The sequence below is a fragment of the Microtus ochrogaster genome, unplaced genomic scaffold, assembly GCF_000317375.1.
Source record: "Microtus ochrogaster isolate Prairie Vole_2 unplaced genomic scaffold, MicOch1.0 UNK138, whole genome shotgun sequence".
NCBI classification, from domain to species: domain Eukaryota; kingdom Metazoa; phylum Chordata; class Mammalia; order Rodentia; family Cricetidae; genus Microtus; species Microtus ochrogaster.
The window spans coordinates 282,970-299,487 of NW_004949236.1; the positions used below are offsets into that span (position 1 = coordinate 282,970).

Consider the following 16,518-nt stretch of genomic DNA (forward strand, 5'->3'; position numbering starts at 1 on the left):
TAACCCAGACCCAAAAAGATGAATATGGTATGTACTTACTCATTAGTGGACTCTAGCCATAAACAAATGACATTGAGCTTATAGTTCATGATCCTAGAGAAACTAAATAATAAGGTGAACCCAAAGAAAAACATATATAGATCCTCCTGGAAATTGGAAGCAGACAAGATCACCAGGCAAAAGATGGGAGCATGGGGGTAGGAGTAGAGTGGAGGGAAGGGGAGAGGGGGAGAAAGAAGGGAGAATGGGAGGATTGGGGAAACCTTGGGGGAGTGGGATGGTTGAGATGGAGGAAGAGTGGATATGGGAGCAGGGAAGAAGATATCTTAATTAATGGAACCATTTTATGGTTGACAGGTGTCCAAAGGGATGTCCCCAGCTAGGTCCTTGGGCAGTAGAGGAGAGGGTACCTGAACTGGCCTTCTCCCATAGCCACACTGATGAATATCTTGAATACCAAAATAGAACCTTCATCCAGCGATGGATGGAGATAGAGACAGAGACCCACATTGGAGCACTGGACTGAGCTCCCAAGTTCCAGATAAAGAGCTGAGGGAGGGAGAAGATAAGCAAGGAAGTCAAGGCTGCGAGGGGATCGTCCACCCACTGAGATTGATCGAATGGGAGCTCACCAAGGCCATCTGGACTGGGATTGGACAAGCATGTGATAAAACTGGACCCTCTGAATGTGGCTGACAATAGAAGCCAATAATAATGGCATTGGGATTTGATTCTACTACATTAACTGGCTTTGGGGATCCTAGTCTGTTTGGATGCACACTTTCCTAGGCCTGGATGGAGTAGGGGGACGGCCTTGGATTTCCCACAGGGCAGGGTATCCTGCCTTCTCTTAGCACTAAAGGGGCTGGGGAGAGGGTGAGTTGGGGAAGTGGCAGGGAAATGGGAGGAGGGGAGGAGGTGTAAATTTTGAATGGTATTATTTATAAAGTAATAAAAAAAAGAAAAAAAGCAAACAGCAATATCTCAGGGAAGGAAGAATACTACCAATAATCCAAACAGCAGAAACATAAAAAACAAAAAGCACAGAGAACACATACTCTTTGAACAATATATTTAGCCACTCTGGAAATCAATATAGAGAATCCCCAATTAAACAAATAAATCCTCATGTTAAAGAAGTCAAGCACATGACGCAGCTGTTCAATTCTTTGGCATATGTTCAAAGGACTCAACCCCCTCCTACTCCACAGATATTTGCTCAGCCATGTTCATTGCCACTCTACTCACAATAGCCACAAAGGAGAAGCAACCTAAATGTCCTTCAGCTGACAAATGGATAGTGAAAATATGGTACATATACAATATGAAACATAATTCACCTGTAAAAATTGAAATCTTGAGCTTTGAAGTTGAATGGCTGGATCTTACTGAGTGAGGTAACTCAGACCCAGAAAGACATTGCGTGTTCTCTCTCATAGGAAGTTCCTAGCTCCTAATCTTCAGATGTGAATCCATAAGCTGGAGTGACTGCAGTAACCAGGAAAATAAAAAGAGACCGCTGTTAGATGTGGGAAAGAAAACAGGCAGGGGAATAACAGGGAACGAATGATCTGAAGGAGGAAAAAGATAAACAGGGAAGACTTAATTATGGACAGGGACAAACATAAACACAAAAGGAGCGGGGTAAAATAACTGTAAGGATGTCTAAGAAGTCAAGAAGAATCAGACTATTATCATCTACCTAAAAATGCCTATAATACATATAGGTCTGTATACATATCCATTTAGTGTGTAAATAAAGAGTTCTCATCTGGATTGATAATGCTCCTCACAAGGGTATAGATTTTCTAAAAAAACAACTAACACCAGGTAAAAGAAGCCTACTTTGTAATTGTTAATAACAGCTGTCCAAGACATCCCCAAAACATTACAAGGTATTGTTGTTGCCCATGTTTGCTTCCCAAAGGTAAAAGATCAGTACCCATTGTTGAAGAAGCCATGTACTTTGGACAAAAAAAAAAAAAAAAAAGACTAGTACGGTTTTATACCATTTTCTATTAACAATTAAGTGCTAGAGAGATAGCTTGATGGTTAAAAGCACCTATTATTCTTGCATAAACTCAGGTTCCATTCCTTGAATGTACACTGTGCCTCCCAACTGTCCATAACCACAATTCTAGCATGCCCATGAACTACAGTCAAAGCTCCAGTCATCCTTGTGTGATTCCAGATGACACTGCAGATCCACACAACCAACAGTACCATGAGAGTTGACGAAGACAAACAGCCCAATGCACTAGAGCATCAGATTCAGAACCTGCCCAATAGCAATGACCATGTGAATGTTACCAAAATACCATGAACTTGTGTTGTAGACTGGACAGCCTCTTCAAATAGTGGTATTCGGAAAAGTATCTATGTGCATAGAAAAACATGAACCTGGCTTCAATTTTCTCCTCCACACAAAGAACCACAGACTTCATGTCCTGAAACCATGAACCTTGCAGAGTAACACAAAGGGGCAACACTTGATACAACAGCAGGAACTGACAAACAATACTGTGCACAATAAAAAACATCCAGGGAAAGGGTAATAATTAAAAGTATGAAGAGACAGGCTACACAGAAGATACATTTATTAGATATCTACTTATACTACCATGGATAAAATCCCACAATCTACCAAAAATTACAAAGGAAGCAAATGACAATACAATCAATAAACAAGCAAATGAATTAATAGACTGTGGTCAACAGCAGTCGAATGGCCAACATGTATATATTAAAAAGTGCAATAGTGTAGATCATAAGATAATATAAATTCAATATACAGAAATTCTCTCCAGGCAGTGATCACACTCAAGTTCCTAAATAATAACAAATGCATTTCTTTCAGTAATTTCTTGAAATATAAATGGATATTATTCCCTAAGCAAATGATATAAACAGATTTAAGCATTCAAAAAAAGGACAGCTGAGAAAGCATGTATTTTTCTACCAAATTTCATTTCATTTTTAAAGATGCAAAAAACTGAGAAAGAAGGAAAGTTTTCAAAAAAAATGCCATGATTATGAATAGCTGTTAAAGACAACTGATGACTATCATTACAATGGTGACAGAAAAATAAAGAAAAAAGTATCAAAATACAAAGTAAACAGTATTTAACAAATGATAAAATGGTCCATTAGATAGAAAGTCCTTGATCAACACAGGTGCATGTCACAAAACGTAGAAAATAGACATGCACAGTGACAAAAACAGGAGAATATATACAACATGTAAAAACTGGCACACTGCCTCATTTTCTTTTCAAACACAAGACAACCTAGAAGGAGGTCTGACTTCTCTAAGACTCCAAGCAATTCCTCTACCAATGCTATTTGCATGTCTTACAGAAAGTAATTCCGAAAGTACCAAGGAAAAGAAAAGAGCCAGAAAATACCAAGAGGACCAAATTTAGAGGCGATCTCACAGTATATTACAATTACAGCAATGGAAACCATTGGAATGGTTATGACCACAAGACAACAGGAGATATCCATAGAAAGGCAGTGTAGATGAAGTTATGTAGCACGTTTTCTAACTGGTCTTAATAATAAAAACCTGGAGTTAGATATTAGGGGGTGAAAGCTGAAAGATCAGAAAACAGAGCAGCCAGCCACTAGTTCTACAAAATCCCCAGGTTGAATGGGGGTATTCTGTCTCTACAAATCCACAGACTGAATGCCCTGAGCTCCTGTCTCATCCTGAATTATATTCCTCTCTCGGCCCAGCCATAACCCTTCCTGTCTCCACCTCCATAGTGTTGGGATTAAAGGTGTATGAGTCCCAAATACTGGGATTAAAGATGTGAGCCACCACAGCCTGGCTCTGTTTCAATACTGGATCAATCTCATGTAGCCCAGGGTAGCCTTGAACTCACAAAGATCTGTCTGCCTTTGCCTCCTGAGTGCTGGGGTTGAAGGTGTGTTCCACCACAGCCTGGCCTCAATGGTTAACTAGTGACTTGCTCCCCACTCTATATTCATGTAAGCTTTATTTGTTAAAGCACAAACAAAATATCACCACAAAGTTAAACAGTCTGTAAATATATTTCCGGATTCTTTTCAAAAACTCTGTTGGCATTACTTTCAGGAACAGACATTAACACTAAGACGTAGAGAATGTGCTAGAATACCAAAGCTCCAAAATTCTGAAAATAATCCTAGAGGCATTTTCATTATTTTATAATATACTAAGATCATAGAAATGAAAACCAATTAATATGACATGATCAGTGATGTGAATGCAGTAAGGACAGCATCACTCACATGTATGGTCAAATACAATTTTGTCTCCATTATCAATTCTTCTGTGGAAAGTCTTCTTGTGCCTACAATAGGCTAATCATGAGGATTTCTGTCTCCATGGATGTCTTCAAAATTATTTCTAGTGAAAGTGAATGTGGCAAATCTGATCTCATGTCCCACTTCCACATTGACTTGAACCCCTTGCCGCCAATCCCTCCACCATACCTGGATCCTTAGCTACTGTCTCCTCTCTCTCTACCTTCCTGATCTCTTTGTTCTGCTGCGCAGGGGAGCAGGTCTGGGTGATCAGTGAGACCTGCACACGAGAAAAAGATTGTTCAGAAATCATCGGGATTTCTGAGTACCGTGCTCAGTAGAAAAAGAGAGGGTTCTACAAGTGATTCCCTGATTGAGATGCAGGGTTAGAACAATGCAAATATTTAGAAAGCATTTTCAGAGAGTATAACTTGAATCCCAAACTCAAGCACAGCTCAGTTCAAACTCAGGGGCAGAAATTAAAGTAAATAAATGATTTGGGTGACAATATTATGCACAAATGAATTAGTAAATTTATCAAGGACCAAACATGATGGAAGTCTTAGATCTCTCAATGGGCACAAACATGCTGAGTAATTTGCCAAAAAGCCCCGAGGAAGAACAAGGGAGACTCCAAGCAAACTGTTCTCACCCACAGAAACCAGAATGCTGCAATTCTACAATATCCAGTCTCTGTACAAAATATTCACAATATTACAAAATATTCACAAGAATATTTTGGAAACCAGAAGGTTAAAAAAAATCAGGATTAGTCCAGTGCAGATGATCTAAAATTTAACTACGAGGGTAAGATATTCACAACAATATTTCACAGCTGGCTTCCTTGTGAGCAGCAGAGAAACTGCTCGCACCCTGGTCCCTTCCCTCCTGGGTCCCCAGCCCCGCAGCTCCTCCAACCTGGGAGATTCCAGGGCCGCCGGGCTGCGGTTCCCGCCACTGCGAAGCTGACTTTCCCAGGCCGCTCCCCTCGGCGACTGCCGCTCCGGGGAGTTTTCGCGTCCCCTCGACACCCCGCCGCGTCGTCTACACCTAGGTCAGCAACACGCGATTGCCCACGGTGCAGGTCCCGGAGGAATCACAGGGAATTCACACTTACAACTTCTGGCTTTGGCTCCTCAGCTCAACTTACCGAGACTTAGCAACCGCACTTCCCAGCTTCCTTTACGTTACTATTCTAACCCCTCCGACTTACGCACTTCCTCTACACCTCACCAATGGCCAACAACATCCTCCATCTGCTGTTTCCGGTTGTGTGTCCCCGTCCCATAGAGGACTCGTCCCTCCCACTCCGTCTCAGGCCGCCTTCCACACAGCTCCAGCTGTCAGGCTGCCCTGGACCCGCTCTGCACAGCCTCCCCACATGCTTGCTGCCAGCCTAGAGCAGAACTGATCTAGGAGGACGCTGCATCCCGGTATCGCCCCACAGTGAGTTCAGAACCTTTCAGATTAAAAGACAGGCAGACTAGCCTCGACTTCACGACCAGCCTCCCGGGCTACATACTCACACAAATGATAACTGCCGAAATTCAGGTGCCAGAGTCCCATCCCCAACACAGACATGAGAAACCAAAACAAAATACTGTAATTGGGTCGTGGGGATAGACGTTTCACGAAATTGGATTTTGAAAATAGGTGTGTCAAGAAGGCAATTGTCAGCCCATTACTAACAGCTCAGGGCTGAGTTCGTCCCGCGTTGTACAGCTTTTACGACTAGATGGTGGTCTTGTCATTTTACCCACTCGGGAACAAGTTAGTCTTCTGGGAATCAGGCTAAAGGTGCTTTGAGATAAAACTTAAGACTACCTCTGCCCCGCACACTACCCCACTCACTCCCCGGTGGATGCAGAAAATAAGGTTGTGTTCCCAAGTGTAAAAATGTGAGTCACACCTTACTAGCTATGGCTCTGGAAACACTGAGGAAGAGGAGGAAAGGGAATAGAAGGGAAAGAGGAGGAAGGGCTAAGACATGCCATGTTCTAGACTCCATATAGCTGTTGTAATCAGTAATTAATAGTAGCAGTACTTACCTGCATTGATCTCATATTAGACCACACTCTAGGAAAGGGAAAGGCTCTTTATGTCTCCAACATTGTCCATGAATGGATTGTAGGAGGAGAATCACTGCCTTTCATTGTAATACTCTGCAGAGCCCTCCAGGTTCCAACACAGAGCTCCAAACTCATAGTCTCACAGATGGCCCTGGTTAATCTCAGTGGGTCCCAAGCAAAATGAATAAAGATTAACACAATAAAGAGATTTTTTTTTTTACAATTGTGGACCAGGATAATAGAGGTAGGAGGGGAGAGTGGACAGTGTGTGTAAGAAGAAGGGGGGGGGGGTAGTTGGTAATATTTATTTATTGACCTCATCAGTTCCTAATTTCTTTTTGGTTGTATCAAGGTTCAGGAAAACTTCCTTTATTATTCCAAGAAGTATTTTAAGTAGCTTTGCTGTGTTTATTTGAAGTTTTGATAGAACCCTGTTGACCTAATCCTGGAGAGAAGAGGGCATTTTATCACTTGTTCCATCTCATTTCTACTTGTAGTTCTGTTTACATTATTTACTTTATGTTGTAATTTGGTATGTTGTAAGCACTTGCAAACATATATTTCAATTAGTTTCCAATTAAGTGGAATATAAGTCTTTAATATCAGTAGAAATGAGATACACTTGATTATTCATGAATGTCATTAAGGTGGTGCAGTTACCTTGGGTAATTTACAAGACATGAAAAGAAAAAGTTATGTCTAGTTAGGCGAGGTCATGCCTTAAACCTTAAGCCTTAAACCAAGCACTCAGAAGCAAGGGGGATCTCTGAGTTCTATGCTACCCTTTTCTACACAATGAGTATAGGACAGCTGGGAACACAGCGAGAGTCCATGTCTCAAGATAAATGAACTTCTCCTTGACCAACATCGTTTATGCTACCAGAAGCACCGTGTATGCTCCCAGAGGAGAGAAGCAACAGTCCTGTCCATCTATGATGCCTATAAACCATATAAAGATCACCATGGCAAAATTCCCCTAAGGTTGAATCAGTTGCAAGCACATGTTGGTAGTAACCAACAGCTCTGTCATCAGACTTAAGCCCCTCTTCACAGACGGGAAACCATGACTGACTGGTACTAGAAATCTTGTTACCTCCTCAGTTATGAATCTTGGGAGAACCTACGACACCCACTTAATAAACCTGCATAAACCCTCACAAAAATCTAAACATTTTACCTTGTACCCACAGATAAGTGTAGTCATCACTTCTCGTTAAGGAAACTTCTGTTGCAACAGGCAGAACCCACTACAAAAAAACCTCAATCAAATGCAGAGAATTTCACATGTTGGGATTATATATGGTATACCTTTATTTAGTTTCTCAGGATTATGAATTTTGCAGTGCTCAACAAAATTAGAGTGCTTTGTCACATTTTTTAATGTTACCATATTTTGTCCTCATTTTGATATTTTGTTGTTGTTTAGACAGTGTTTATGTAGTCCTGGCTGTCTATGAACTCACTATGTAGACTAGGACAGCTTCTGACTCACAGATCTTCCTGGCTTTGCCTTCTGAGTGCTGGGATTAAAGGTTTGCATCATCACATCACTATTATTATGAATTTTTAGATGTTGAATCCAGTATTTTTATCACAGCTTTTCTGAGGGGCTAGAGATACGACTTAGTGGTTACGAGGACTGACTACACTTCATCACATCACTATTATTATGAATTTTTAGATGTTGAATCCAGTATTTTTATCACAGCTTTTCTGAAGGGCTAGAGATACGACTTAGTGGTTACGAGGACTGACTACACTTCCAGAAGACTGGGGTTCAATTCTCGACACATATAACAGGTCACAATTTTCTGGTTATCCAGGCTTAAGGGATCTGATTACCTCCTCTGGACTCTCCAAGCACCAGGCATACATGTAGTACACAGAAATACTTACATACAATGCAACCATATAAAAACAAAACACAACAAAACTTTCCCTGTAGAATTTTATTTTCATATAAGCCCTGTGAAATGTGTTAAGATTTAGACCTTGATTAAAGACATTCACAAGTTTCATATCTTTATGCTTCTATTTGTGTGCTTTCTAAGCAGAGAATTCAGATAAGGCTATGTCACATTATTTGCAATGGTATTTTTCTCTCCAGTTTGAATTTTCTACTGTTTTCTAAATCTCATAATTTGAATAAAGGACATGTTACATTCTTTGCATTTGTAAGGTCTCTACCAAGTATGAATTTTCTGGTGTATTCTAAGATGTGAGTTACGAGAAAAGGATTTGTCACATTCCATACATTTGTAAGGTTTCTCTCCAGTATGAATTTTCTGATGTTGCCTAAGAGTTGAGCACTCAGTAAAAGATTTGTCACATTCTGTACATCTGTAAGGTCTCTCTCCAGTATGGACTCTCTGATGTGTTCTAAGATGTGAGTCCTGGGTAAAGGATTTGCCACATTCTGTACACTTGTAAGGTTTCTCTCCAGTATGCATTTTCTGATGGCGTTTAAGTGCTGACAACTGAAGAAATGATTTTCCACATTCTCTGCATCTGTAAGGTCTCTCTCCAGTATGAATTCTCTGATGTATTCTAAGATACGAATCCAGGCTAAAGGATTTGCTACATTGCCTACATTTGTAAAGTTTCTCTCCGGTATGAATTTTCTGATGATTTCTAAGATTTGATATTACACTAAAGGATTTGTCACATACCTCACATTTGTGAGGTTTCTCCCCAGTATGAATTTTATGATGTCTTCTAAGAGTTGAGTTCAAGGTAAAGGATTTGTCACAGATCTCACATTTGTAAGGCTTCTCCCCAGTATGGATTCGGTGATGCCTTTTAAGATGTGATAAGTCAAGAAAGGACTTACCACATTCTTTGCATTCGTACAATTCCTCTAAAGAGTGAGTTTTCTGATGTCTTCTAAATGATGAATAGTGGGTAAAGGAACTGTCGCAATCATTGCATTTGTAAGGCTTCTCTCCAGTATGGAGTCTGTAATGTCTCCTTAAGTGTGAAAGCCAATGAAAGACCCTGCCACATTCTTGACACCTATAATGTTTCTCAGTGGTATGGATTTTCTGATGTCTCCTAAAGTTAGAATAGTGGGCAAAGGATTTGTCGCATTCCTTACATTTGTAAGGCTTCTCTCCCGTATGCATGTTCTGATGGCTTTTAAGTGCTGAGGACTGATGAAATGACTTTCCACATTCTCTACATTTGTAAGGTTTCTCTCCAGTATGGAGTCTTTGATGAGTTTTAAGACTTGAGCACTGGGTAAAGGATTTGTCACAAATGTTGCACTTGTAGGGTTTCTTTCCAGTATGAATTCTTTGATGCTTTGTAAGAGTTGACTTCACAGTGAAGGATTTGTCACATTCCTGACATTTGTAAGGCTTCTCTCCAGTATGAATTCTCTGATGAACAGTGAGGCTTAAGGCAGTACTGAAGGATTTCCCACATTTCCCACACTGGTGTGGTTTCTCTCCAATGCAGAATTTTTGTTGTAAACCATTGTATGTAGAGCTAAAATGGTCATCATATTCTTCCTGCCTGTTCTCGTTCTTTGCAGTGTAGAGTCTCTGATCTTTATTAATGTTGGAACACAAATTTAAAGATTTCTCACAGTCCTTAGGCTTGCAAGGTTCTTCTTCAGTGTGCACACATTCATGTCTATCTGGGTTTGATGAGTCAACAAAGTCATCCCTATGATTACTGCATCTATAGTTATTAGAGTTTTCTGTAGTTTCACTTATTCTATAATATGCACTTGTGGAGGGGTCATGAAGCACTTTGCCAAGGTCATTACACTGAGAAGACTCCTTTTCATTATTCCCAGGTAGATGGGCAGGATTACATATGCAACAGTTCTCTGAAAATGAATACAATTCACATTAATAGTGCTTGTTCCAAGATTAAACATTTGATAAATAACTATCTCCCTAAGTTCTCTCTTAAGATAAGCCAACCAGCAACTATTAGAAGAGTTCCCAGTAGTCAACTTTCTTCATCACTGTTATTTATGGATGCTCACAAACACAGAGTAATAGTCTTCAAGGAAGTTGAAGCAGAGAACTGAGAAATCAGTAATTAGCTTGGGGACGGAGGTAACTGCCCAAGTATATTTAAAGTATATGCCACTATTTTAAAATATTTTTTTCTCAGAAATTGATGAAGCAGAGTTTAATCCAGTTCCAGATTCACAGTGTTTACTTACTAATGTACAGCAATGAAAATTTAAGTCAAAATACCCAATTCCATAGAAAATTAAAGGACTATTGAAAAGCATCACAGATTCTATATTTTCATGCTGAATTTAGATTCTTTAAAAAGTAATAGATGCACAGCAAGTATTACATCAGAGGCTCTAAATCTGCGGTTCTAAACCTGTGGGTCATAATTGTCTGAAAATACATGTTTTTCCCAATGATCTTAGGAACCAAGGCATCACTTAGTAGCAAAGTTACAGTCAAACATTAGCAACAAAAACCCTTTTTATGGTTGGGAGTCAACAAAACATGAGAAACTCTACTAAAAGGCTGTACCGTTACCAAGGTTCAGAACCTCTCGCTGCTCGAGATCATTTGAAGCAGGGCTATCATGAGAAGTCAGGGCTTATTTTTAGCCACCATTGATATACATGCGAGGAAAGCAATCACAGAATAATCCTAATTCATGGACTCACATTAGACTTAGAACGTTGTAAGATTATTCCAATCTGATATCAGCAAATAAAATTGCAATTTGTACTAGCATTAAGTAAAAACCATAATCCAGGTGTAATAAGACACATCTTCTAACAATTACAGTATTTAGTATGCATCCCTGGGCAAGGAAACTATATATTCGAGGTTCAATTATTAGGAATCCTTTCAAAAGGAACTGAATATTGCAAAAGCATTCTCACCTCTTTCTTACTCTTTTATTGGAAGCTATCATTGTTGTCACGCTCATTCACTAACGCACCCTAGTTGTGGCTACTCTTTGCTCTCCACCTGTCAAGACAATCTTATTTGCTGTGGACAGGTGACCACGTCAGCCTAGCATATAATAATCTATGTGTTCTGTGAGGCCATCCATGATCCATGCTATAATTTTTAGAAAGAATGAACATGTTTAATACAGTACTATGCTCAGTAAAGAAAGAGAATACATAGTAGAGGAATATAGGAATGATTTTCCAATTGCTATTTCCTGTGAATCTTCAGCATATTTAGGGAGAATTTTCAGTTTGAATATATTGAATTTTTCTCACAAATAAAACAATATTAAGAACAATACAGACATCGAGCTTCAAGATATAACTGGAAGTATTATATGCTACTGAGTTTCTGAATGTATTACGGAAATGAAATGAAGGGTGCATCACAGCTCTAAAATGGAGAAGAGAGAAAAAAAGACACAAAGTAAAAGCTCTTTTCTACTCCCAAGCATTCCCTAATCTCCTATTGTTTTCACGATAGCCTAACAGAGTTCATAACCTATACAGTCAGTACATACAAAGCTTGAGTTAGCAAGTCTACAAGCAAAATGTTCTCACCCACAGAGAGCAGGTTGCTGTAATTCTCCAACATTACATCAATGTACAAAGTTCTCTGAGCAGAGTTCAGACATTCCCACTCCTCTTGGGAGAAGTCCACAGTCACATCCTTGAATGTCAACAGACCCTGAAATACAAAGTACAGTTTGTGTTTCTACCAGACAGAGTGCTCTCTTAAATATAAGGAGATGTGAGGAAATTAGGGGACTAGATGGTAAAGACAGTTACTCAAAGATGATTTCTAATATAGTCATACTCCACAGGATGACACAGTAGTCTCACAGGCAATATACACGAAACAACACACATTCAAGGTCTGGACACGGTTATCTATCTATCTTCTATGTTGCACAGGATCATAGTGGACATGTCTATGGAGGAAAATTTAGGATGAGGAAATGTGCTTTGAAATGTTGTGCCTACATTTTATGCTAAAATATTGACACTGAATCATCCTGTCTGTTCTTGGGCCTACCATGATTCCATTGTAACATGCTCAGTTCATATGTTTAGACTCTAGGTCCAATGCCACACCATTAAAGAGCAAACTGGTACATATGGAAGGCAAAATTTATGGTTAAATCAGTAGTGAAAGAGTTTGGTTTTTTTCCACAGTAAAAATGAATACAACAACACTGTATACTGTAAAGTTTAACTTGAACATATAAAATCAAGTAGTATATAGAATTAATTTTATGAAAATATTGGGCCACTACTAAGCAGATAGAAAAATCAGCATCAACCACATTTGATATAATCAAAAATTTTATAAAAATAATAGAAGTTGACTTAAACAAATAACAATTTCAGATGTTTTGAAGATTTCACATGCAAATAGTTACAAAAAATTGATGAAAGTCCAAAAACACATCAAATAATGTTACACATCAGCATGGAAACATAGGATGTTAGCCACGGGAATCATGAGACATGTGATTCAAACCAGTTAGAAAACCTGTTTTGTTTCTTCCCTGTCTTTTCTTTGTATCTGATTACTCCTGAATGATTAGCACATAAATAACATTGTTTCCCTAAAGTCATATATAAGCCTCCCTATTGGAGGCATAGTAAATTCAGGCCTATCCTATTTTGTAGAAACACCTGTGCTAGGGAGTCAGTCAGATGACAGATGGCCTTTTCCAGTTTGAATATGTCTCCGTCTATCAGTCTCCCTAGTTCCTTATAATTTTGGTTTTCCTTTATAAGAGCTGCAGTTCTAAAGTCAACCTAGCTAGCCCCTCCCTGAGTAAGGCTGGGATGAGAACTGCTCAGAGGCTCTTGGGTATGTCCCTCTGGGAAAGATAATGTTCTCAACCTCCACCTCCTCCTGAGAAGTAGTAGACCTGGGGCAGTAAGTTCACAAGGATTCACAGGTCTGTGGTAGAAGCCAGGCTGATGCATGGTTTCAACCCTATCATACATGCAAACCAGCACCCATGAGAAGGAACCACAAAGTTAAGCCTGTGTCCTGCATCTGAACTAGAAATTGGACTGCTCGAATTACAAAATCTCTCATATGGTGAGTTGTTGAGGTTCTAATATTCTGAGTGAAAACAGGTACCTTTGCCTTTGAGTTCTTGCATTAAAGAGGGAGACCATTTGGTCCATGGGCATTGTTGGGATTTCAGCTCATCCACAATGAGTTTTCTGATATCAGAAGACTGGTTTCCCTGGGAAGAAAGGGTGGCTATGTCTACATAGCATGAGGACCAAGGCTTAATGCAAAGCCAGCAGTCAGCAGTAGCATTAGAGTTAGTTCCACTTAGGAACTTGAAGGTACTGTCAAGAATTTCAAACTATAGTTTTCTTTAGGATGTGTCTTAACAGGTAGGTTGGCATAGTGGGAGATGACCAGTCCTCTCTTGGGTGAGGGCACCCAAGATGGATTATTGGGCTGATAACCTTATTGGTACCCACTTACAATTTTGGTTGCTTGGGCTGAAACCATTGAACAGTAAACTCTCGGTGTCAGAGTCTAGTCCTAAAACATACACCCAAAGGCCCCATGTTTTCCCTCCCGTCTTTGGTCAACGATAACAGTAAAGATACTTTTTTCCTGAAACTAACGATGTGTAATTGTAGCCAATAGTTTTAATCTTTGGGTTTAACCAAGGGTAAAATGTCTCACAAGCATTAATATCTCACATTCCCTTCCCCCACAGTGCTATCCGCCCTCCACCTCACAAAGGGGTGTTCTATCTGAGGGGCAAGGTAAACTACCATACCTCTCTTTAATTTTTTCACAATAGGCCAAGCGTTACAACCCTGTGGTGTGTGCATAATCTTATACTAGGTCACAGAGATTTATAGCTAGAGAAAGAGTCAGGTGTGGTGGCAATGGCTAAAATCTTTGCATCAGATATTTGGATGAGTCTCCACTCATAGTAGGTGGGCATATAAGCCCCTAAGTGGCAGACATCAGGAGGAAAAAGACAAGCATTATTATGGGTCTTTTCCCTGCCTTGTTAATTGTACCTTGGTAGGTCCCAGTGGCCTTAGCACCCATTCCTTAGGCACATGTTTAGATTTTGACAGCTTTAGATGATTCTGCTGAATCCAGTGAGGCTTGTCAGCTACTTTAACAGCAGTCGGTGTGGCCAAGATCACCTCGAACAGTCCAGTACACTTTCCTCCTAGCTGCTGGGCCATATATTTCTCGACCCAAACCCAATCAACAGGTTGTATCTCTGGCTCATCTGGTGGGTGTCTCTCCTGATACAGTAGCTGGTCCTCTTTGACAGTCTCAAAGATGTTGGGCAGGACTGCCTGCAAGAATTTAAGAAGTTCTGGATCAGTGACTCTTTCTAGGTATTCCAATATCTAGCTTTGTAATAATTCAGGGAGGCCTTCCAAACATAATCTCAAAGGGAGTACATGAGGGGTACATCAAGCACTTAAGAGGGCAAAATGGGGGGCTGGAGAGATGGCTCAGTGGTTAAGAGCATTGCCTGCTCTTCCAAAGGTCCTGAGTTCAATTCCCAGCAACCACATGGTGGCTCACAACCATCTGTAATAAGGTCTGGTGCCCTCTTCTGGCCTGCAGGCATACACAAAGATAGACTATTGTATACATAACAAATAAATATATATATATATATTTTAAAAAAGAGGGCAAAATGGGAGAAGACTTACCCAGATATCACCTGTATCCACAATCAATTTGGGAAGAATATATTTTAAGCTTTCATTAATCCTCTATACCTCTCCTGATCTTTGAGGTTGATAAGTTTCCAACAGACTTAAGTTCGACCTCAGTATGTTGGCATTACGTAATTCATCCTGTCCCAGAACATATCTGTGAGCATCAACCTGGATCCAACCTACCTCCTCTGAAATAAAAAGGACCTACAAGGGCTGCCGGCCATATTCCCAGGTGGGTTTGTAGGTAGTAAAGATTGTACTTATACGAGAGGTGAGGCCCTTGGGGTCCTCAGAGAAAGAAGAGTTCTGTTGTTTTCAATTACAAAGGTAGGTGGTAGAAAAGGGAACATTAACCATAAAAGGTTGTGGGCTTTGAGGTGCTTCCACTTCAGTACCCCCTGGCTATGCAGTTGGTGGTGCCTCTTACAAGGGAAAGAGTAAGGGAACCCCAAGGTTAGCAACAGAAACTGAGAGGAAAGGTGAGATGGAGGAGCACCAGGCAACAAAAGTTCAGGGTTCTCTTGAAGAAGGGTGGTCAGGGCCCTGGATTTATAGGGAGAATAGAATATGAGGTTTGGCACATTCTCAGCCATAAAAAGGGAGTTTCTAATAGATCCACCTAGGTTAGAAAATAAATCTGATCAGGATGACTCTTTAAGCAATAGGCACTGAGTTTATAATCCAGACTCAAATCAAAGGATCCATGTGGAGATCAATTTATACTAAAACTAGGTCATTTCACTTCATAGAGCATGACCCTTTAAGGCAAATTAGTACACTCAAATGAAAATCAGCCTGAAGATTACTAGAAAATTAAAGACAGAACTAAAGTTAAGACCCACTTCTTTCACTCCTGGGCACATATCTAGAAAATACCCCACCCCACTACAGAGATATTTATACTCTGTGGTTAATGCTGCTGTATTTACATTAGCAAAGAATTATAATCAACCTAATTGTCTGTTCCCAATGAATGCACAATGAAAATGATATACATATAAAATGGAATACTATTCAGCTGAAGAGAAAAATGGAAGAAATTTGCAGGAAAATGGATGAAATCAAAATGTATAATTGTAAGAGAGATCATACAGTACTAGAAAGAGAATACGGTATTTTCCCTCATAGGGAGAATCTACCATTACTATATGTTTATGGAAACAACATACATATGGGCACAGCAGAATATGGAGAAAAGAGAACAAGAAAGGTTATAAATATTGGGTTGGAGGTAGAACTGAATGCAGGTAATAAACACCAGTTATGGCGAAGGATGTAAAGCTAAGTGCTTTTCTAGTTCTGTCTCACTTTTTTTGGTCTGTTTTTTGATGGCAGATAAGTATATCAAAATGTATTGAGTATTGAAACTATAATATCCCATGTGAGGCTCCAGAGCTTCTGTTCCCAATAACTACTTTAACTATGTAAAAAGACATTGAGTTATACAGTCAGATTATTTTCAGCATGTGATTTTTGTTTGTATGCAACATTTTTATAATGTTAAAAAATAATTAGAAGCAG

The 16,518-nt window shown here is 39.7% G+C and overlaps 2 protein-coding genes across 2 annotated transcripts in view; both read right to left on the minus strand.

Moving 5' to 3' along the window:
• Positions 1-5,430, minus strand: part of LOC101990320 (zinc finger protein 320-like) — a 22,549-nt gene extending 17,119 nt beyond the window's left edge. Inside the window, exons 1-3 of the mRNA XM_026778410.1 lie at positions 5,206-5,430; positions 4,477-4,567; positions 1,341-1,488 (exon numbers count right to left, since the gene is read on the minus strand). The gene's annotated coding sequence lies outside the window, so the exon portion shown is untranslated. The remainder of the gene's footprint in view (positions 1-1,340; positions 1,489-4,476; positions 4,568-5,205) is intronic.
• The window catches only part of LOC101990605 (zinc finger protein 420-like), an 80,478-nt gene that overhangs the window by 20,961 nt on the left and 42,999 nt on the right, over positions 1-16,518 (minus strand). Inside the window, 3 exon segments of the mRNA XM_013355484.2 lie at positions 8,544-10,188; positions 11,857-11,983; positions 14,332-14,622. Coding sequence (XP_013210938.2) covers positions 8,544-10,188; positions 11,857-11,983; positions 14,332-14,622 — 2,063 coding nt within the window.